Source organism: Diospyros lotus, chromosome 3 (assembly GCF_014633365.1).
Source record: "Diospyros lotus cultivar Yz01 chromosome 3, ASM1463336v1, whole genome shotgun sequence".
Classification (NCBI taxonomy): domain Eukaryota; kingdom Viridiplantae; phylum Streptophyta; class Magnoliopsida; order Ericales; family Ebenaceae; genus Diospyros; species Diospyros lotus.
The window spans coordinates 23,877,034-23,901,688 of record NC_068340.1 but is presented as its reverse complement, the minus strand read 5'-3'; the positions used below and the strand labels follow the sequence as shown (position 1 = coordinate 23,901,688).

The following is a 24,655-nucleotide window of genomic DNA, read 5'->3' as shown; positions in this document are numbered from 1 at the left end:
TCTAATGGCATTTGGTACATATAAATAATCTTTTAATTTCATTACATGATAAAAGGGGAGTAATACAAAAGTAGTCCTTATAGTAAATTCAACAACACTTGCCTTATTTCTTACTTTGAGTACTATCTCCCATTTCTCAAATGTCCTACTCTTAATTTAGATCTTACATTAACCTACTCTTATTTAGATCCTACATTAAAACACATATATGAGATAATGCCCCAAAATCTAATATCCAATAAGTAGGGGTTGAATCAATTGTAAAACCAGTTTCAATCACAAATAAGGAAGTACCTTCGCCTTACACTACAAGAATAAGGGGTATTGCCGATAAACTTTTCCCGGCGATTTGAACAACTGTTGGGAATACACCACAATCCCCGACAGTTTATAAAATTGCTGGCTATGGCATACACATTCCCGGCGATTTTTATAAACCACCGGGGATTTAACACAATCCCAGGTGGTTTCGACAATCGTCGGCTATGGTATACACATCCTTGGCGATTTAAAACTGCTGGGGATATGATTTAATATAACCACTACCAAAATTCCCCCCCTCGCGCCCTCGGCCAAATCTTCCCCTCACCCTATTTTCTTCCAAAATCCTCCCTGCAAACCCTAGAACCCTTTCTCGCTCGTGCCTCACTGTGTCTCGCTCGCTCACTCTCAGTCGCGCTCACTCTCACTTCCTGACTGCCTCTCTTAGTCTCTGTCTCTCTCGCCCTCAATCGTTCTCGCCCTCGCTCGCTCAACTGCGCTCGCCCTCAATCGCTCTCGCCCTCGCCCTAAAAAAAGGTTAGCCTATAATGTTATACAATTCCAGCGGTGATTGCTCAAAAGTACTGAGAATCCTAGTAGGATTGAAGTCAATTTTGAGTAGATAGCAAATTATTTACATGTATTTTAAGCATGTAATAGAGCTTTTTTTTCCCTCTAATATTATGAAAATCAGGTCAAGGATTACATATTGATTTATTGAATTGTTCAATACACACTTATTGGCCCATTCGCGCTATCATCAAGGCCATTACTAGCAAATGGCCCGCAATGATTAGTGTCTTTGGCCTATACAGAGACAATCTTCCTTTGGCCCTAAATATACTTGTGTAGACACATTTGGTAAACACTTTTCACTTCATACTATTTTTTAGCCCACTTACCCTGAGTATACTAGTGTATTCTGATTTTGGATTGAAGACGCGATTTAGTTAACATACCAAATGGACTAATTTGGTGATGGTATTGTACAACTGTATGAGCCCTCAAGAGTCTTCCAATCTACTTCATTCTTCTTGATATATGTATAATATTTAAATATTTTGTACGTATGTTATCATGCTAGAGATTAAGTGGATCTTTTTGGATATATATTATATATAATATTTTATTACAGTAGAGACTGAGTGGAGTTTTCTTGATATATTCTATGTTTTTTTTTATTCTGTTGTGTTGTTCTTGTCATATATATCAAGACATCCATGTTTATTATGCAATTATAAATGTAAAAGTTTATTTTATTAACGTATCTCAACCATTTTATCTCCTACTTTTTTGAGACATATTGTGTCCCCGTGTTGGTGTTTGGGCTTCGTGGTAAGCAACTAATAAACATAATCCTATAGTCATACTCTAATTAGGTTTCTGTAATCCCACACTAATTTGGATTTTAACATAATCTACTAATTGAATAAAGCAAAAGAAAATAGGAAATAAACCCCCAAAAAAACTAATTCCTAATATCTTCTTTTTTATCTTAAAATCTTCCATGAGACTTCTCTAGAAACTTTGATATTTATTTTTGTTAGCTCACGAGAATATGGCAGTGTATCACAAGATGGAAGTTTCTATCTTTGGAGACTTACCTAAACCCATCTTAGGAAACCTTCCTAAGAGTATACGTATCTTAGATTTCCTAAAGTGTATAGCTCTGTTTCCTTTGTGTATAGATGCTCTAGGTTCTTATTCTTTAGTTTCCTATCTTGCTGTACATGCCTCTTTTATAAGAGAGGCCACCCGTGTACCATTATTGTAGAACAGAAAATAGAATTATTCTTTACAATTTTCTTTTAATTTATAAAGATCATATAGAAGTCCTTTTGTTTATCTCAATATTTTTTTATTAGGTGCTTAGATAAGCATATAGTTTCCATTGTTGACTTATCAGGTCTGGAACCAAATTGATTTTCAGACACTTACTTTTGTTTTTCACTTTATTCTAAAGTGTGAGAAAATAATTATGAGAAAAAACCTAAGAGACTAGCCTATCTTAGCTTGTTATTTATAATAAGTATAATGGGGCTTAAACTTATAGGCTTAATCTAATTATAAAAATAAAACACACATATAATATATATTAATAATTCTAACACTTCTCCTCAAACTAGAGGATAGATATTTTAACAATCTCCCTTTTCTTTTCTTCCGGCTAACATGAACTTCAGGGAGAGTGAATATGTAGGACCACTTCTTCAGCTGGTGCATCCTATTAGAATTTTCTTGTTGAGATGCATGTTGACTTAAAAACTGTACAGAAACCTCCCCCGTCTCCATCTCAGAGGCTGGATCTTTTCTATTGCTTTTATTGAATTGTAGTTAATGAAATTGTGGTTATTGGCCTTTTCATTTGTTTTATTTTGAAATTGTGTTTTATTTAATTTAAATTAATGTTTAATGTTGGTCGTACAATTTTCTAGCATCATATGTTTTCTTGTGTTTGAATTAGGCATATAGTATGATGGTAGGAAAAATGCTCTCCAATGTTTAATATCATTGTGACACCTTAAATCTTAGTTTGGCAAGTTTCTTGTGTTTTCTTTTTCCTTTTAATTCTATGGTGGCATTTCTTTTAGTGCCTCAAAACTACTTAATGGATCTTTGGTTTCTTGTTTTTTTTTTCTCCCCAACTTAACAGTCTTCTGGAGTTGTCAATTTATTGCACATGCATCAAATATGTCTCTAAATCAATGACAGCAGAGATGGGGGGAGTTGCTATCAGTGAAGACTTGTTAATTGACAAATCTATTCACAAATTCATTAATTCTAGATCATCTGTCTTGAAGGTTAGGCAATGGACTTTTCAAATTTTCTTCTTACTCTTCTGTTTAATTCTTTCTCTCAAATGCAACCCACACATGCTAATGCAATTCTGTGAACTTAAAAGTCTGCCAGCAATTTACATGTTCCATTTTTATTATTTATTCAAGCACATTCTGTAGAAATAATTAATAACTTTTTCGGTATTTATCCATATGTTGAATAGTAAACAATGAAATTTTAAGTCACTTCATATTCTATTGCTTCCTTGAAAACACAATGGCTGCATTTATGCATGCAGCCCAATCTTCAAATTCGATTTTTTTCCACCACAAAACTTCTTATGGAGGAATCATTTTTTTTTATGAATTATTTAAAATTTGAAATGCGGAGGAAAGATATTATTTCATTTCATCTTGCTGTTTGCTGACACTTGAAAAATCTTGCTTCTGTCTTCTTTGCTTGAATTCAACCTATGAAGGCCTAGACAATCTTGATACCTGGTTCTTCTTGCTCAAATATGCATGTATCAAATATGATAATTATTTACATTATTTCTTTGCTAAATTGATATGTTAACAGATTATTTTTTACACTGATGGCACCTAAGAGGCAGACTTGTTGGCCAACTGGATTCATATCACGTAGTACAGATTCACACCACAATGATTCACGGTCACTTCCATCCCATCATCCAACCCCAAATCCAGTCCCGCCACATCCCCAACATCCTTAAGAGGACTTGATCCACTCACAATCCAACCCTTAAGACTCACAGTCAGCAAGGTAAATACCAAAAATTTATATGAATAATAATAAATTACCATTATTTCCTAATTCAATGTGATTTTATTGTGTTATTATGTTTTAGCAGGTACAAGCTCCATGTCATCTACGGCCAAGAAAGGAAGAGGAATATCAAGACAAATTTCAAAGTGGGGAAATGAAAAGATTCATATTGAATTTGATGCTGAAGGACAACCAGTTGGGGAGATGGAAACTAAGTTGGAAACCCAACTAGGTGTGATGGTACGGAGTATTGCTCCCCTTACATTTACTGATTGGAGATCACCGAGGATGAAACCATATAAGGAGCGCATCTGGCAAGAGGTCTTGGTGAGTAAATAACGTTTCTGATTCTTAGCTATCTGACCCTAAACTTTTATACTCTAATAAGGGTATCATTTCAGGATAACACTGATGTACCCATAACATGGAGATCAATTTGCTTGCAACATGCTTCCAAGAAGTGGAGAAAGTATAAAGCCACCTTGAAGAGGCATTATGATTGCCATGAGACAGATGCGGCTCGTCTGTCAAAAATACTGCCTGGGCTAGACCCAGAACAATGGAAGGTTCTTATGGAGTATTGGGGATATGAGCAAACACATGTATGTATGATTTATGTATGGTAGATATATTAGATGGATTCTCTATACCTAGTTCTAATATCATATTACAAGTAGGAACGTAGTGCGACAAATCGTGTTAATCGAGATAAGCAAAAAATGGGTCACACCAGCGGTAGGTGATCATATCCTCAGGTTAGGCATCAGGTAAGAATATAATAGATATTAGTTATATATATTTATTGATAATTTAATTAGTAATGCCTAAACTTTAAACATTTAATATATATATATTTCATCTCTTATATATGTTTTTAGATGATTATTGAAAGTGGAGATGAGCCAGATAGAATCAAGCTTTTTAAAAAGACACACACCAAAAAGAGTGGAGAGATAGTAGACTCTACATCTTCATATATAATCATATGTCTTTCTAAACTTTGAAAGTTGTAAATATATTTTGTTTCTTTTACTTGTCAACTTATGTAACTAACTTGTGAAGTGTTTCTTAAGGAACAAATGGATTCAAGGTTGTCACAAATACCTGATGATGAACAAACCCCAGAATCGCTAGAGGATGTCTTTACTCAAATACTAGGCAAAGATGGGCATGACAGGGTAAGGATGGGAGGACTTGGAACATGCCCAACTAAAGTTAGACAAAGACAACAGTATCAGGTGCCCCAAGAGTAGTATGACCAAATGCGTGTGCAAATTATTGCCGAGCTAGAAGAAAAATTTCAAGCTCAAATCCAAAGTCAAGTTTAAATGCAAGTTCATGCAATACTTGAGGCAATGGGACATACACCACCGGCTCCAGACAATACACCACATCCGAGATAGGTATGTTGTTCCATTAGTGCATTTCGTGATTTAAAATCACATGTTTACTATATATATTGTAATGCTCCGCTTTCCCGAGTGCGTTATAACTTGGGACAATTCCGAGACAATAATTTTTTTTTCCTTTTCAAACTTAAATGCTAAACCACATCATTCCTCAAATCTGTCCCAGAATTCTCAATTATTAATCTCGAGAGAGAATCATTATACACATCAAATGCAGAAGCAATGATTGAAACCTGATATCTTAACATTGATCATAAATCAAATCTTATATCTTTATTAACCATAAGGATATACATCAACATTTCTCAAAACGTTCAGAATTCAAAGTAGCCGAATTTAAATACATGGGCTACATAACATACATTTCATTCTTCATGCACTCTGCTGAGTGCCATTTCATGCCTTATTTATCCTCGGATCTGCTACAATATCCATATGGAACGTTTGAATATTTTAGGGGTAAAAACCCAAATTAGATGATGAACCATCTAAGTAATGGTACATAATGTTATATCATGTGTGTATGTAATGTCTTTTATCGTAAGTGTCAACTGCAGCCCTTATGCTACCTACCATTTTTGCGGCCACCTCTTCTGAAGCCGGGGTGTATGGGTGCACCCTTGGTAAAGCAGCGGTGCCAGTTCGTACTCCCAACGGCCTCAATGCGAGTGATCAATGATATCAACATGTATTTATGCATTTCATAGTCATGTCATGTATGTAGTCTACGTGATGGGTACATATCAGAGTATGTTAATATGATGAAAACATTTTCGAGGAACATAAATCACTTACAAACCAAGCATTTTCCATAAAACTAGATTAAGTTGGGAAGTACCACTTACCTTCTCAAGCTTATCTCGATATCTATGCCTTGCCTTGAAATACGTGCATCGCCTCGATTTATGTGCTAACCTCAAAATTCGCACAAATTACTCCAACTTAAGCCTTAAAGCATCCTAATCACCATAATTATTTAAATAAATATTAAAACCTATTTTTCCATATTTCTTGTATTTTCTTTATTTTTCTATCTATTTTTCCTCAATAAATCTAAACAAAATATTTCTAAAATATTTTCTCAAATATTCCACTATGACAATTCATAAAATAATATTCTTGAATTTTTGAAATTTTCTAAGAAATTTTACTTACCTTAACTTAGCATCTCTAGCTTTTTCGGTATGCGTGCCCTATCCTTGAAACGCGTGCTCAAGTCATTTTCCTAGCTAAAATTTTTGAGATATTACCGAAACATAATTTCCTATTTTTTGGGATTTTCTAGGATTTTTCCCCATCATTTTCTTATTTTCTTTTCTTTTCTTTCCTTTTCTTTTCTTTTCTTTTTTCTTTTTTTCTTTCTTTTCTTCTCCTTCCTTCCTCCTCCTCCTCCTTCTTCCCCTCGCCTCTACTCTGCGCGCACAACCATCTTCTCCTTCTATTTTCTTTTTTTTTTTTTTCTTTCTTTTTATTTTCTTTCTTCTTTTCTTCTTTCTTCTCCTTCTTCTCTTTCTCTTCTTCTTCTTCACTCACGGATGCCTGCAACCAGCACATGTGCACACACAGCATCGCGGCCGCCGCCGCTTGCTAGCACCACCGCGTGCCTCCCCGGTTGCCCCCGCTGCCTCGGCCTTCCCCTGCTAGCGTCGCCCAGCTCGCTGACGCGGTGGTTGCTGCTCAGCTACCATGGCTGCCCTGCTCCACTCGAACTTGCGGCCATGGCCGTTTGAAGCTTGCGGCTATGGCCGCTTGTTGCTTTGGGCCGCCATCGACCAACCTCCTTCTCTCACGCAACTCTCTCTCTCTCTCTCTCTTTCTCTCTCGGCCATGCTCAGCCCAAGCTCCCTCTCTCACTCAACTCTCTCTCAATCTCCCTGCTACTTCTCATTTTGCCAAGTTTCATGCCTATTTATAAGCATTTCACTACCCCCAAATCAGCCTTGGACGCCACTCTTGGCGTGTAAAACCTTCCAAACGTTGTAGGGAATGGGTTGCAAGGTATGGGATAATTGGCAGAGGCATGGGTGAAGCTTGCAGGGCATGGGAAATTTGCAGAGGATGGGTGCCAAGGTTGCAGACGCATGCCCACATTTATATTTATATATATATATATATATACTATATATTACATTAATATATATAAAAATTACACAATTAAACTCTAATTTTCATATTATTTCACTTGGGCAATTTCTTCATTGCATCCATGCCCTCGAATCTCAAATTAATTTATATTATAATACTAAAAACGCAAAATTAATAACTTTAAAATTACTCAAAAATACTGATTTTGCCCTAGTAACCTCATCGGGTTATCGTTTCATCCTAAAACTACTGAAAGGTTGCTCATTACGCAAAATCAGAGCCCCCCTAGGGTTCTATTGATTTTTCGGGAGCCTCCTACGACGATTTGGTTTTATAGCCTAAATGGCAGCTGTATTTTAGCTGTACCGAAAAATATTCCCGATTCGATCTCTTTCGATACCATTAATCCTATCTCGAAATACTCGTCGAGACCATGTCATTTTCCTTAGACAATTCCACTCCGAGGTATTCCCTGCAGCCGATTCGGTACTTATAACTCCTATCAAACCAATTTTTTGATATTCTAAACCTATCGAAATTATGTGGCAATCTCATACGAACATGGGGTATTACATGTATTAACTAAACTATTTTGAAATATAGTCAATATAATACCCCATATTTTTGTGAAGATATCACGTATTTTAAGTGAGTTTAAAATATCGAAAATATGTTTGAATTGGCAACAAATGACCAAATCAGTCGTAGGGAGTACCCTAGAGCTTAGATACCTAAGGTTAAAGGTATATTTTTGATGAGCATCTTGAGGCGAGATTTATGACACTGAAAGAAATCAAATCAGAAATAGTTTTCGGTTAAGCTAAGTTGTAGCCTAAAAAGACCGAATGATGGTAAGGGGCTTCCGAAAAATTGTATATATTGAGTAATTTTGAGTTATTAATTTTGGGATTTTAAGTATCTCGATAAATTTGATGTTTGAAGATGTAATTGTAATTAGAAAATTATCCAAACGAAATAATGATGAAATTAAGAGCTTATGTGGTAAAAAATTGAAGTTGAGGACTTGAAATAAGGGCCAAAGTGTTATTTGAAAGAAGTTTGGGGTTTTAGCTTGGATTCCAAAAGTTCAATTCATTCTAGTTTTGGATTTCAAAAGCCACTCAATTATGGCTTTGAGTCTTTGGAGTCCATGGCTAAGATTTTGACAAGTGGCATAATGTGATTGGTTGGAGAAATCTATAAAAAGGCACCATGGGTTCTTCACAAATCATTTCAACCAAGTTTGAGGAGTGAAGCACTCTAAGAAGAGGAGCTTGCTCTAGAGAGAGAGAAGGGAGTTCGGCAAGAAGGCGGGAAGAAAGCGGCGGAGAACGAGCCTCGTCGGAGTTGCGGGTTTTCGCCAGAATTCACCAAAATCAGTCAGCAAAAAAGCGAGGTAAGTCCTTTTTTTGATAATCCTGTAGAGGGGGAAGAGAGGGTCGCGTAGGTTCAAACGGGGTCGAATCGGAGTTAAAACGAGGGAGATATGGCCGAAATACCAAACCGAGGCGTTGTTATCCGAAATCTGCTGCCTGCGCGTGAGTTACACTCGCCTAAAAATGCCTGCGCGTGAGGGCGCGTGGCCCGCCTTTCTAGGGCGCGTGAGGGCGCGTGACGGGCTTATTTTTCTCCAAATTTTCCAGTTATACCCCTAAATTAATACCCTTCAACCTTATGTAAAAATATTTGAGTTTAGGTTTACCAAAACGTGTGTTTTTTGCAGAAACCTAGGCCGTTTGCAGTGAAACCGTACCGTTTAAGAGATAAACCAACAATGTGAGACTCCTATACTTCAAATCCTAATTTTTATTCTCTTATGAGAAACTTCTATTGCATGAGACGTGTTTCATGAAGTTCTTACACATAAACGCATGTTATTCTCTTACGTGAAATCATGATGCATATATGAAATGTATTTTTCTGAAAATTATATGTTATTGGCTTTTTAACTGTTGCATTTATAAAATTCGTGTGGCCATACTGTTGTACCTATTTTTTGTTGGCCGAGGGCAAAAGTCGGATATCCCCCGAGAGGCGCTATGCATGCGCCATCGAGAAAGCTCTCGTGGGGAAGACCGTGAGCCTAAGGGACAATGGATGTGGTGCTTGCATGAGTGCTATGAGGTCGAGCCGAAGTGACATGGTTAGGGACCTCCCGAGAGGCGCTATGCGTGCGCCATTGAGAAAGCTCTCGTTGGAGGAGGCTAACGTGTTCACGAGGTATTTCGGAGTAGTTCTCGTTGTCTTCTCATACATTTCATACCTGATCATGCATCGATATAAACTATTTTTTTTGGAGTTTCTCACTAGAAGATTCATCTTCTAATTGGACTATGTCCCTGGAATATTCAAACGTTCTAGGTTCGACGAGTGGCTCTAAGGGAAAGGAGGTAGCTGAAGAATAAGTTTAATTTGCTGTCTATAGCATGTTTAGAATATTTTCATTTATATGCGAACCTATGTATGTCTTGGATATGTTTAAGATGTTTAGTTATATCTTGCGAGAGATAATGTCCATGTAATTCATTTTGTAAACGTCTTAAACAATTTTATGATAAATAAAGTATTATGGTTGTGAACCATATCAGGTTCGATCTAGCTTCCGCATTAGAGATTTTAACGCCTGTCTTAGCTATTCGATTATTGTGTTTGTTAAGCTGAGAAGGTGTAAATTTGGATTTTTGGGATATTGTGTGATGTATGATAGCTATTGTGATATGAAAACTTTTTATATTCCCGAAATCCTAAGTCATAACACGTTTAAGAAATTTGGGGTGTTACAGTCATCCTCACATGCTAGTGCTTCTGCGGCACATGCAAGCACACCATCACTCGAAGCTGAATGCGCTGGATTATCGACACTAGAATATGGTCATCATTTAGAGGTAATTCGCTACTAAATAGTTAATATACTGAAATGTAAAATATACTTCAAAATCATTTATGTTTGTTTAAACATAGATTGGTGAATTTGTTCACTTGATGAATGGATGAATACCTCGCCACATTGTTGCTGAGGCAATCATTGTGTCTATTGATCCGACCAAGTCTGTAGGGGGAGTAGAGTTAGGTAATGAGTTTGTTGAAATTAGTATTCAGAAAGTGTTGAATCCTTTATATCCATTGCCTCGACAATTTTCTGGGATGCGTGTCTTGAGGGATGCTAATAACAGTAAAATTACGATACCGTAGAGAGTCTTTGATGTAAGTGTTTTTGTCTTATATGCATATATTATGATATTGATATGCAATTTCATAGTTAACGTACATACAAATTTGAAAAAATATGAATGATCAAATGTGTTGTACTTAAATAGATCTATTGTATACAGTTGTTATGCAATTTTGGACATGTTTTATGCAATTTCATAGTTAACGTACATACTTAAATAGATCTATTATTTTCCAATACAGATCAAAAAAATATGATATGCAATTTTGGTTGGAGAATGGTGTGGTGGCGTAATCAAGGGTTATCTAAGGTCACTTGGACATGTTTTAGTTTAGAATTGATTTGTATGTGCTTTTGTATGGTATTTGTGTAATGAGACGAGACAAGATCGATCTTTCTAAATGATCAAATGTGTTGTACTTAAATAGATCTATTGTATACAATTGTTATACTTATTGTGTGTAGCGGGTGAATCCTTTAAAATTGTTGGTATTTTTTTTATTGTTGTGGTTATTGATTGTTTTGTTGTCGTGGTTATTGATTGTTATACAGGTATAATTGATATAAATATATAATTTTTTGAAAATCTTGTTTTTAAAAATTATCGGCAGTTTATTTTTTTGCTGGTGGTTGATCTTTGCTGGCGGTTTATGAAAACCGCCGATAAACTTTTCCGACGGAGGTATTTCCAATGGTTATAATTATCGCCGGAAAAAATTTTACCAACAAATTTTCAACTTTTTTCGACAATTTTTTCACTGTCGGGAAAAGTCAAAACTGTTGTAGTGTTAGGTGTCTTGTCACTTGACTTTCAAACTTTGTAGATACTTTGAGTAGTTTTTCTTTAAATGTCCATCGTTTTGGCAATGGAAATATGTTCATTAGCCCACCCCTTCTTTCCTTTTTTCTTTGGCCACATCTTTTTAGGTTTCATTGGATTCTTTTTCTTTTTGTTAATTTTTTAAAATTTTTCTTTTAAAGAAGAAGAATAGGCAATGGTAAGACCTCTTTTTCTTTCTCCTTTGTTTGTGCCTAAGTTGTTGTTAACATATTTAACAGTTCAGGGAGCATACGTTCCATTTAATTCATATTAAAATTAATAATAAATTAAAAAAATAAACTAGGCAATGATTGGGGGATAAGATCTGTTGGAGATGAAAGTTCATTGAGAAATCAAGTATTTCTAACCAATTTATTAGCTTAATCATATTAATTACATGATCTCCAACATCAACACCCTCTTGCATCTTGGCCCGAAACAACTTCTTAAATATTTCATATCTAACTATCGGCTTTACTCTCCATATATTTCTCACATTTTCAAAATCATACTACTAGCATCTATTCATATACTCATGTTGATGTTGTAATTCATTTGTTATGGAGATTAAAATATAGTTATGAGCTCTCATGTCGTGTTCATTCATTAATTCCCATGTAGTTCCCTGATCTTCACTAGCACTATCTAGTAAACTTTCAAGGGGTGATTTTTTCAAAACATCGTCAATTTTCTCCAAACTAAGAACTATTCTTAAGTTATTGAACCAGTAAAAAAAAACTAGGTCCTTTTAAATGATTGGTTTCCAAAATACGTGTAAGGGGGTTCATGGCATTTGGCATTTTAAGAAAATTGCAGAAAATAAATAAAAAATTATTAGTTGAGTTATCTTGTAAAACCATTTTAGTCTCAAATTAAATGGCACCTCGCATTAAGTTTTTTGAATTCCACACTTTCCAAGTAAAAAATGTAAATCCATTTAAAATTTATATATAATGGACGATCAAGTTCTTTCTCATATGAATACCCCTTACATAATAGGTAGGCAACTCTTGCCTCTCACATCTCATGTGGGATTTAATCTTTAACTCCTAACCCATTTAAACCTCACATAATAGTTTCTTAGCCAAATCAATTAGTTAGATTTTACCCATTGCCACAGCCTGTGAACAATTTGAGTCCCTACAACCTCACATAATAGGTTCTTAGCCATAATGATATTGGTTTACCAACAACATCTCATGCTTTATATAAGTATGCTGAATAACTTTAATAAATGCACTTTCCTACGTATCTGTAGCCAAGGTACACCCAATTAGGTGTTGGTTTCCCTATAATGGTGGAGGGCTACGATAAAACATTTTTACCATTTTTAATCTAATATTATTTTGTACATGTGGGAAGATTTTGGTCTTTATTATTTAGATCTCACTTTGCACATGCATAAGTTTAAATTTTGTATTGTATACATAATAAACCAAATGCATAAATCTGGATTATCAAAAACTTAAGCATTTAATTAAATCTAAGTCTCTAGATTTAATTAATAACTTTTAGAAAGACATTCACAAACACATCTCATATGCTTGATTCTTTAGTTCTCTCGGCATCCTAGCTCCTTTGAGTAATCAACACCTAATGTCTCCTTGCTCTATTTCATTAACTCCTTGATATGTCTTCTTTATTTACATTAACTAATGTACTTTACATTTTAATCTAGCTAAAATGAAAAAGTAAATGGAGACTTATGTCTCTTTTACCATCCAAATGAAAGAATATGGTTATATACTTAATCATATCAAATACATGTAATGTTCATTCATTTACAATGAATCTAGTCCATAATCATTCATTCGATCTCATTGAAAAACACACAAAATAATCAAACATGCTTATGTAATGAATGCCATCTTTTTGAACATCAAACATATCATGTCATTACCTTTTCGTATTGCCTTCCAATACAATCTCATTGCATTCCAACAACACTCAAAAAGAAACAATCGCTAATTTGACTGTTCCTTCATAATTGTTGATAGATTTCAAAAATCTATCAATTGTTTTCACCACTGCATCAACTAATCAATAGATTCAAAAGATCAGTTGATTGTTTTTTTGATAATCCATTAAAATTGTCGACTGCCTTACAAAATCCATCAACAATTATTGTAAACCCTGTAAAAATAGAATATGAAAACGTGTTTAAAATAAGCGAAACATCACACAAACACACATAGGCCTAAAACACTGAGCCAAGGTTCTGATACAAATTGAAAGATGCATTTACATTAAGAAAGTACTGTAAGAGATTCATTAGGTTTTTGAAAACATTTTTCAAAAACAAGTAAACGTAGTGAAAATGGATCGAAATATCTCTTGCAAACTTAGATATTTCAGTTATCTGCATGTTTTTATTTACAATGAAAGAGCCAAAATAGTAACATTTATCTTATGGAGAAGATGTTACATGTTGTTTCCTTTGTGCACATTCTTGAACTTTTTGGTTCTTCCTCACAAATTGCACATTTTTCCTTTAGCTAACCAAGCCATATCCACTAGTGTAAAAAACAAAGTTAGTCCACCCCAAAGCTACCAACTAAAACCCTTTGTTGGTCACTTGCACTATTCAAGACCGAATAACGGTGATGGCCAGATGGTTGTAAGGTTTTTCCAAAGAGGAATGCTCATCACATGAGCAAGGGCCAATGGAGAAGGAGAAGAAAACAATAAGACAGAAAGCTCATGCAACATGTAGACAACCAAGAGAGTTTAAAAATGTTTTCTCCCTATTGAGACATTTTCCACTATCTCTTATTTGTTCTCCTTTCTTTATTTTTTCATTTAATGCATTGAAAAATGCAATAAATAAAGAGATAAGAGCATTTAATGCTTTGTTGATAGATAAGACGAAAGAATGGCCTCATTTTCAGAACTCCCGTCAAATAAAATTGTTGACTATTTGTAAGGATCAGTCAATAGTTTCTCAAACTTATTCAATCGGTCGACCAGTGTGTGTCTTCCATTGAAACTTTTATTTAATTGCACTTAGACCTGCTATTAACTCTTAATGAAACTTAAATCCTCATTAACTCCTTAATGACATGTCTGTTAACTCTTATTGCTATTGTTGTTAACTCTTAACGGAATCTTAACCCTTTGTTAACTCTTAAAAATACTTTGTTCGTTTTGTTAACTCTTAACAATGGTCAATGTCATTATGTAATACCCCGAAAGTCCAAGGTCAGCTCCAAGAAATGACTCTAGAGAAACTAGTATATATATCGAGAATAGTAAAGAAGGAAACAACACTAGTTGGATATATTTTGGGTTGAATATGGATAAAGAACTCTCGAATTAAGCGTGCTTGAGCTAGGGTAGTTCAAGAATGGGTAATCCTTGGGAAGTTCGCATAGGCCCATTAGGATAAGTTGATTCGGTCTTTCCTATCACTTGATGCTGGATGTTATAGGTGGTATCAGAGCCGACCCTTGGAGAAGGCGGTCCAATGAGGGCGGGGAATGGCACGGAAGCGTGAGGGCTTGAACAAGGAGCGACTCCTGATAAGCTTATAGGATGGTAGTCCCCAAAGGGGAAAAGATTTTGGACCAGTTGTAAGGTCATATGACGAGCGCGTCATGTGCTTAAGGTAGGGAGAATGTAATACCCCGAGAGCCCAATGTCAGGTTCAAGAAGGGACTCTAGAGAAGCTAGTATATATATCGAGGATAGTAAGGAATGAAACAACACCAACTGGATACCTTTTGAGTTAAATGTGGATAAAGAACTCCCGAATTAAGTATGCTTGAGCTAGGGTAATAAAGGATAGGTGACCCTTAAGAAGTTTGTGTAGGCCTATCAGGATAAGTTGATTCGGTCTTTTCGCTCAATGCGAGATGTTACACATTATTTCTTAATAATAATCAATAACTTATTATCAAGTAAGCATACTTATTTAATGCTTTGTTTTTTGGGTGTGAGACCTTTTAGGTTCACTACATAAAATCAGGTAACGTTAAATCTCATTGACGTTGATCGAACACTTCAACCTATTTTGAGAATCTCTCCATCTTCTTAAAATATCCCAAAAAGTCTTCAGTGACAACTAGTATTATATCAAAACAATTATATAAGGCAATATTGAAGTCATACTTCATGTGATCCTATTTCAACCGATGATTATATAATACAATCATTATTTTAATTAATATATCAATTGAATGAGAGCCATAGACTAATTAAGCTTACTAGACTCAGTAACTATGGCAATATCTAATTTAGTGTGATCGAGATGACACATTGAAACTCCTTTCTGATTATTCATACATTGGCCATGGGTTTTTACAAATCAACCACTAACAAAGATTACAAAGAATGTTTAACTCTCATTGGAGGTTAATAGATGAAGAAATGACTATTTTGTTAGGTCTTTTAGTATGAAAAAACTAAATCTTTTCATGTTTTTGTAATTTTATCCAAAAATTTTTATTTTGGCAATAAAGACCAGATTTAAGAAATTGAGTGCAATTTTATCCCGTAGTCAAAATTAATTAGAAAGGCATGTGGCTTTGCCTAGGTGGCATGCCACCTGACAATTTGAGTGGGCCTCACGTTCATTGTTGTTGAAAAAAATAAAAAATAAAAATAAATTAATTGTGTTAAGACCCATATTCTCCATTTCCATCGATTTGCCTTACCTTGCCATTGCGCAGTCTCTACTTTCTTCTTCTACCACCGGCCGCTCTCTTCTCCTACATCCTTTATCGTCATGGCCGCGACCTTTCGTCTTCCCCATGGCCGACTTCACATTGATTTTCTTTCCCATGGCCGACAGTCTATTGATCCAAGTTCACAGTGACCGTCGAAGACGATGGGTGACTCCTCATGGGTCATGGCTTACCATCGTGAATGTGCCATGGCTATGACCGTGGCAATAGGTTGTCGTGACCGCCTTCGCCTTGGCGATTCACCATGGTTCTAGCCAAAGTCAATGTCTACCATGGCCGACGATCCACATCTCATCTTAGGCACTGACTTGTCGTGGTTGTCTTCTTGTTGCCAATGGTGTTTGTTGTTGCCATGGCTTTTGATATTTTCCTAGATCCGCGACCCTTTGTCTTTTCAATTGGTCGACCCATTTGTTTTGATTTGATTTTTTTTTGTTCTTCTTTAACAACAATCAATGCAAGGCCTACTCAAATTGTCAGGTGGCGTGCCACTTGGGCAAAACCACACGTCTCTCCAATCAATTTTGACTACGTGATAAAATTGTACCAAATTTCTTAAATTGGGTTCTTATTGACAAAATTGAAAGTTTTAAATAAAATCAAAAAAGCGCAAAAATATTTGATTTTTTCATGTTAAAAGGTCATTTTGTTACTGATAAAAAGAATGTATCATGTTATCATTATGATATCATTTAAATCTAACATTAGGATATATCACTAACACAAAATTCTATACTATTGTTAGATAACTCTAATTAAGTGTAATGTAAAAAAGGAATACATATATTTTTTTTTATTACGTGATCATATTATTCTCTAAGATATTCCATTATTACTATGCCAGTATCTTTTTAAACATTAAAGTATAAATGAAGTACAACAATAAATTAAAGAAAAACCTAAGAAAAAATTTACACTTGACAGGAACAAAACCTAAGACCTAAAAGTTTATATGAATTCTTAAATTCTCATATGCTTTACCATTGGATAAGAAAATATCTATACAAATACATGTATGCATTAGAAATCGTCTAACAATTAAATTGATTTTATTATTGTATTACCTATAAAATCATTATGTTCCAGTTATATGTAATATATCATAAGATTTACCAATTTACTCTATGTTACAAGAATGTTATCATCCAAATTGTAATAGTAAAAATGACATACAGTAGCATTAATGAATTCAAGATATCAAATTTGAATCGTATGAGTCTTAATTATTCTCTGAAGTGATATGATCTCAGGAAAAAATGTAGAAGAATGTAGCTGCAAAGATTGACGGCAGAATAAAGGGTAAAATAAAGTTCAAGTGAAAATATGAGGGTGGAAATGTATTTACCCTGAAAATGAGGGATCTGCGGTTGGTCATGCCGCGTGGCGCAAACAAAACCATCCCACTGAGGTTAACCAAATATGAAATACAAATCCATGAATTTCATCGGAAGAAGAAGAGAGTCCGTAATTTCAATCTCACAAATCAACGTTATCAATATTCAGATATAACACTGTTAAGTTTTAACGTTCCATTTTTCGAAAACTACCCAAATTCCGACCCACTTCTCAATCATGGCGGTTCCATGGAGTTCTCTCCCTTGCTACACGTTCAGACCCTGCAAATCCAAACCCATGTCTCCAATCTCATCTACCCATTTCACCTCAACCCTCAAAAATCCATTTTGTTTCAATTCCAACACTTTGAGCTTCTCTAAAGATAGGTCTCTCTCTCTCTCTCTCTCTCTCTCACACACACACACACACACACACTTCTTTATGCAGCATCCCAGTTGGTTTAATGTTCATGGACAAATTTGGCTGACTTTACAGGTTATCTGGAGTTGTTTCTGCTGTAGTATCTGAAGAAAAAGGAGTAGGCTCGAGTGTGTTCAAACTTACTTATTTGGAGGTGGGTTTTTGCTGTCTTTATTTGGGCATTTTGTTATTTAATTGGGGTTTGATTGAGATATTGGTGGCTTATGGTTTAGGGCAATAGTTGGCTGTGGGATGTGGATGGATTGAAAATTTTGGTTGATCCAATTTTGGTGGGTAACCTGGATTTCGGTATTCCCTGGCTTTATGATGCTGCCAAGAAGATTTTGAAGAATTTCCAGGTGCTTCTCTGCATTTATGTGCTGTTTTCTGTTATATTATGACATGGTGATTGTTGAATTTACCCTATTATATGCGAGTCTAGTGCAGTTGAGTGATCTGCCTGAGATTGATTGCTTGTTGATTACACAAGACCTAGACGACCACTGCCATTTGAAGACTTTAAAGCCACTCTCTCAAAAGTTGCCAAATCTCAAAGTCATAGCCACTCCAAATGCCAAGAGCCTGTTGGATCCCCTTTTCAGTAATGTAAGTAGCATATGCTGATGTTCTAATTATCTGAAATAAGAATTATTTCGTCCTCTTTATATGTAATATATCTGAATGCATATACCAAAGTTCTTGGTATTATGGGATAATTAGAATGGTAACGGTGATTAATCAGGCAGGAATCACATTTTAATGAATTAATGGTATCCAGCCTATAAGTTAGTTCCCTGTGCCACATTAAGCAAAATTTGCCCACCTCTTTAGCCAGAAAGAGATAAATGCTCCATCATGATGGTTCAATTTCTCCTTGCCATTCACAGGCCAGCATGTTTAGTGGAAGCTGATTTTGGCAACTATATAATTATGAATTATTTTCTAAAAGCAATGACTGCTGAAAGTGATCACCATTAAGTGCCAAACTATCGTGGTTGAATTCCAGAGTTGTGCATCAGAAAATATGCCTTTCCTGTTCTTGCTAGGTGATTCTTTCATCTCTGCCCACCCCCCCCCTCCTCTTGCCAATTCTTACTTCTTGATTATCCAAGAATATATCCTGAGTGAAAAGGTGATTTTAAACTACCACCAGAAGATGCCATACGTTGGAATGCTCACACTTCAAATTAAGATGGTGAAATTCATGTTAACGTTTTTCCTTTTCCTAGAACCATTGTGGTTCTTAAAATACTGAACCAAAAAGGTTATCTTTTAGAGTTGAGTGTAGGAGCAGGTGTTTAACTTCATCATAGTCTAGTTATCATCAAGCTTTATGCATCTGGTGAAAGATGTTCTTGGACCTCTTTAGATTTCATGAGGTCTAGGATGTGGAATTTGAAGCAATTTGGGTTCTCTTGAGGTGACCACAAAGAGAAGCCCCTGCTTACGTATATTTGATGCTAAAACTGATAGAGAGACAGATTTCCTTTATTTCTCAGTATTAGATTAGTTACTTTGTACTATATTCTGGCTGCCAATTTTGGGTAATAAATATTGTGAATGCACATCGGAATTTTGGGTTGTGTGCCCTTTTCCCTGATGTATGTATTTGGTGTTGGACTCTAAAACTCCAATGCTGGTTAGAAATAGGAACTTGGTTTTATGAAATGGAAAAAGAGGGAAAGGAAAATGAATGTTTTTATGTACATATAAAAATGCGTGTCCATGAGTTATTATTTTCTCTTCCTTCCTTTCCATAAAAAACTCCATTTTCCAAACTTCAAAACCAAATACAGACAGTTCTTCCAATCTCTTTATTTGTGTCCTGCTTAACTGTTCAGAATGGTTCTTAAAAAGTGATACACAAAAATTAATACTTCCCACCATTTCTCCCTGAAGCTCCAGTGAGACTGAATTTGTATTGATATGATTTGGTTTATAATGTTAATTTTAGCATCTTCTAGAATATTGGTACTCGTTCATGTTTAAACTACATTGCATTAGTTTTATGAATGCGCAGGTCACATACTTAGAACCTGGCCAGAGCTCTGAAATTGAAGTGACCAGTGGCTCTCGGGTTAAAATTCAGGCTACTGCTGGACCAATTCTTGGTCCTCCATGGCAGAGGCCTGAGAATGGGTAATCTAAACATTTACATTGGCTCTATTATCTTCCACAGTTAGTAGCCTTGATTCTCTAACCTAATACTTTTCTCGGGGTACTCTTTTCTCTTTCAGGTATCTTGTCATTTCTCTACAAGGCGAGCTCACCCTCTACTATGAGCCCCATTGTGTCTACAATAAGAATTTTATAGAGAAAGAACATGCAGACATTGTCATTACACCTGTTATAAAACAGCTTCTGCCAAACTTCACATTGGTTTCTGGTCAAGAAGATGCAGTCCAACTTGCAAAGCTACTTCAAGCCAGGTATAGTGTAGCTTGGTACTGGCATTTGATTTGGGATCAGCTATATTTTGTTCAAGAATATGAGTAAATGGTTTGTTTTCCTGTGTTAGATTTATTGTGCCCATGAAGAATGGAGACCTTGACAGCAGAGGGCTTCTTGCTAGCATAGTTCAAACAGAAGGAACAGTAGAGTCGTTCAAGGTTTGATTTCTGTTCTTTATTGGTAAAAGAACAAATAATGGTGAATTTTTACCAACTGAAAAGAAATGTGTGGAATTGTTAAAATCTGGTGGATGTCTATAATATGATGAAGAAGATATGCATATTGCATAATCAGAAAACATGCTACATGATATAAGCCTTTGTGTTTAAACTCCCTATTATACAAAAATGTAGGATCTTCTTCATCTCATTCCTTTATATCACAGTGGAGACTTTGCTTCACACTCAACTTGAAATGGCCTGCCATTGATGTCTAACCAGCTTAACACTTTTTGCGTTGGATTTCTTGAGCAAAGTTTCACACACTCTTGTTTGTGATAGCTATAGTTTTTTGCTTTAGTATCATGCTTGTTTTCCATGTCCAATAAATTTTTAATTGGTTCCAATACTTGGCCAAGGACTTGCTCAAATCGGCCCACCTTTTCAATATCCTTGCCATTTTGGAAGCATATACCATCAACATAGGGAAGAAGAATAATCAATCATCCCCAAACTTATTATTGAAAACGTTGATCCAAATTTGTTCAATTGAACACATGACAAAACATGAAACTATTGATCTTTTGTACCCTTGTTGGGGGGTTTTTTTTCAAGCTGTTTAAATTCTTCCTTAGTTTTGTAAACCAGATGTTTGTTGCCATTAAAATAAAATCTTTGGGGTTCCTCCACTAAGATTTCATCCTCTCAAGGCGAACTAAAACAACAATCACAAGTTTTAATCTCAACCATTTTACCTCCTAGGTCACCATGGAAGAAAATGCACGTCATATCCAAGAGAATACGTGGTGTTGACCTTTCATTAAACTTCCTTTCTTTTGACTTTCTGGCACATGAACAAATACATTGCATCCGAACATGCTCTAGTGTTTGAAAATGATAACTGTTTTGGTCCAACATACCATTTTTAGGGTAGTGGGATCTGAAGTTTTTTTCATTTTTCATCACGAAATGGTCTTGACAAATTGGCTACATTGAACCTCCAAATCATATGATTCATCTACCTTCTCATTTATTAGGGTAATCCAATGAACACCATGTGTTGATTTTACTCTTGTAGATCAACAAACATCAAAATTAACCAATCCCGTGAAATCAGATTTCTAGTAAAGTGTGTATAGAGGAAACCTACTCTGCTTGGAGGAAATATAATGATGGTTTGAAGACACGTTTTGGGAGGTCTCTCACTCATATGACCATGTCACTTCTGCCATTGACCATAACTGCTTCTTCCTCTTAACTGATTTTGTCCTTGACCCCTAGAACATGTGTTTGACAATGTGTAACTGTATGGCACTTCCTCCCCTTTGTGTAACAATACATCCTCTTTTAAGTATCCGGAACCCCCCCCTCAAATAAGTTCTTAAAGCCTTCTGACGTAGGACAGATCCGGTATTGTTAGAATAACAATGAATTGGAGGCTTATTTAGGGTAATAAGATTACTAGGAAAACTGGTGAAAAGGCTAGGGTTTTGAGATGCAACTTGTTTTTGTGTTCTTGTACTTAAATTTTTCAATCACAGGTTTCTTGAACAAACTTCTCCTCAGAGGATGAAGATTTTCTCTCGTCGAAATCCTCAAGCTTCTTCTAGAGTACAATAACAATGTCTTATTCTGCAGATGATGGGGTAGCCACTGTGACCCTGCCATTGCTGAGCATGTCCATGAGATTCCATTTCTTATGAGTTATTTCCTTATGTTTGGAAAATCATCCTCTAAGGGAGCATGCAACTCCTTTTAACATCTTATTAGTTTTCCCTCTTCTCCAATTAACACCATTTATCCTTACTATTCTAGTTGAATTCACCCTCCATTGGAAACATAGTATTCACAGACATCTGTGAAGATAAGAACTGCAGTTGTGGAACTATTGTTAAAGACCAAACATTTGGAATAATTGAGCAGTTATTAAGAAACTTTTTAATAAAATTATCGATCAAGTTAGTAAAGAGGGTAAAACTCAATGGCCCTAATCCTGAATTTATTTAACGTAAAGCAGCAAGATTTAATAATTTCTCGGCTTCTCCCCTAACGAAGAAACTTGATAGCAATGATAAAATCATTTTTTTTGTTGACGAAAGAATTACAAGTTTGAGATGTAAAAATAAATCTTTTTTTTTTTTTTTCTTATTGCAGGAGCTTTTGTCAAGAGAGCTGCCGGGTGCTGCGGTGCTGGAGCCTACTCCTGGGGTACCACTGGATATTCCACCGCCTTGACAGCTTCGAAGATGGATGATATTTTCTCGAGAAACAGAGCCTAGAAAATTATCTCGTAAATAGAATATATGTTAGGTTGGTGATGGATTCCTGGTAATTGGTTGTCCATTGTCGTAATGGTGGTAGGCTTCGGAGTTCGGACACTACACTACATTACAGTCTGCTTTGGGCGTTACATTCATTTATTTTTATAAGATGTTATATTGGTTTTATTCTTGGAATATAGTTATATATTTTTCTATTACTTTATTAACTCAAATTTCTAAGCATAGTGTGACTTTTGAATTATCATGGTGTATCAATAAATTTATTCAGCGACCATTCATTTAAGGGTGTTGAAAAAAGGCAAGTGCCGGGCAGCTGGTACCATGGCAAGTTGGCAAACCCCCATCCATTCAAATTTGGACCCATAAAAGCCGTTATCTATGTCAATGGCTATATAATTTGTTGGGGGGATGGATACTTATAATATCAATTCACAATTAAGAACAATAATTTTATGCCTAGAATCAATTAAAATTAGACAAATCAACTCATTGTGAGACATGCTATTTGTGTAATTTGATCCGATACGACAGGTCGCACGCATGCGCCTTATGCCGCATGATTACATAGATTTATTTTTATATAGGTATTATTACTTATAGCTTTATATATAAAATAAAAATGCACCCATATAAAAATGTCATTTTTTAAAAAAAAATTATATAAAAATTCTTATTGCAACATAAGGAAAATGTCACAATTTGGGTAGTAGAAAGACACGCATGGAGAGGTTGAAAAAACACATTTGAATGTCACAAATTTAATTACATAGTAATTAAAAAGACATTTATTAAATTGTCTCTATATAACTTTATATGAATGAATTTTCTGTAAAATAGGTCTAACCTGTTGGAAACCAAAAGTGCGTATAAAGTTCAATGTCACTTCTTGAATTTGGGAAAGCACTTGATATATTGACTAGGAAAATTACTTTGATTTAATAAATTATTATTATTGAAGAAAATGATCATTATATTATAAGAATCACATAATTAGATTAGAACTCATTTATTGAGAAAGTATATAATTTATGTAATGATAAGTATATTAAAGAAAAAATGCGTAAATTTCAGTATAAGTCATCTATAAAAGAGTCAAACTTAAAATAGAAGAAATAACTCGATTAAAATAAAATAATTTTAAATTTATATAAACATAATATAAGTCAAATATAATGTCTCAATGAATTTGTAATAATTTTAATTTGGCCTTTCGAATATATAAAAAGACAAGTTTGACATATATAATTAGTAAAGATAACTGTAGTTGAAGTGTCAGATAACTATAAATATAGATAAAATATCGAATATTTGGACAAGTTTTGGGTTGGAATATCCATGGAATCAAACTCCAACTATGCATATATATATATATATATATCTTGTTATTTGTGTTTTGATCAAGTACTTATTTGTCAATGGAAGATAACTGGACAGGAAAACAATGAAAAAGGTGGGAAAAGCAGAAGAGACAACAGAAGTTTATAACACCAGAGTTTTGGTACACATTTTAATTAGTACATGTATCAATGTATGTGTAATACAAAACTAGTATTTAATATTTGACCCGGGAGATATGCATTTAGTCAGACCAAATCCTACAAATTAAACGTCCCATGATGACTACTATATATATATATATATATACATACATGAAATATGAATCATCAAATCAAATAAAAAACAACACTTTTCCATGAACAGGGTTTAGTTTGTTTCTTAAGATACTTCAAGAGTCGTTTTGACCTTAGGAGTCCCCGAAGGGACATTCTTATAATCTCTCTCTCTCTCTCTCTCTCTCTCTCTCCACCTTCCATGTTTATCTTTTCAAAACCCTATTAAGTTTAAATAATAATTAATAACAACACAACCTTGCCCTTAATGGCACCAAAGCTAATCAACATGCCGTGAAATAGAATCATATATATACATCCATGTCTTTAATTAAATCAAGAGAAAATGAACATCTGGATAGGTCACATGACATTAATAATTGGCTGAATTTAATTTTTCCCAATC

The 24,655-nt window shown here is 35.0% G+C and overlaps 1 protein-coding gene across 1 annotated transcript; it reads left to right on the top strand.

Annotated features, from left to right (window-relative positions):
* The first annotated feature begins 17,416 nt into the window (after window positions 1–17,416).
* Window positions 17,417–22,836, top strand: LOC127796499 (uncharacterized). Its single transcript, XM_052328657.1, has 8 exons — window positions 17,417–17,714; window positions 17,824–17,902; window positions 17,982–18,107; window positions 18,196–18,354; window positions 19,769–19,887; window positions 19,986–20,177; window positions 20,267–20,357; window positions 22,512–22,836. The coding sequence occupies exons 1-8, from the start codon at window positions 17,566–17,568 to the stop codon at window positions 22,590–22,592; spliced, it is 996 nt and encodes a 331-aa protein (XP_052184617.1). The 5' UTR covers window positions 17,417–17,565; the 3' UTR covers window positions 22,593–22,836.
* The last annotated feature ends 1,819 nt before the right edge of the window (window positions 22,837–24,655 follow it).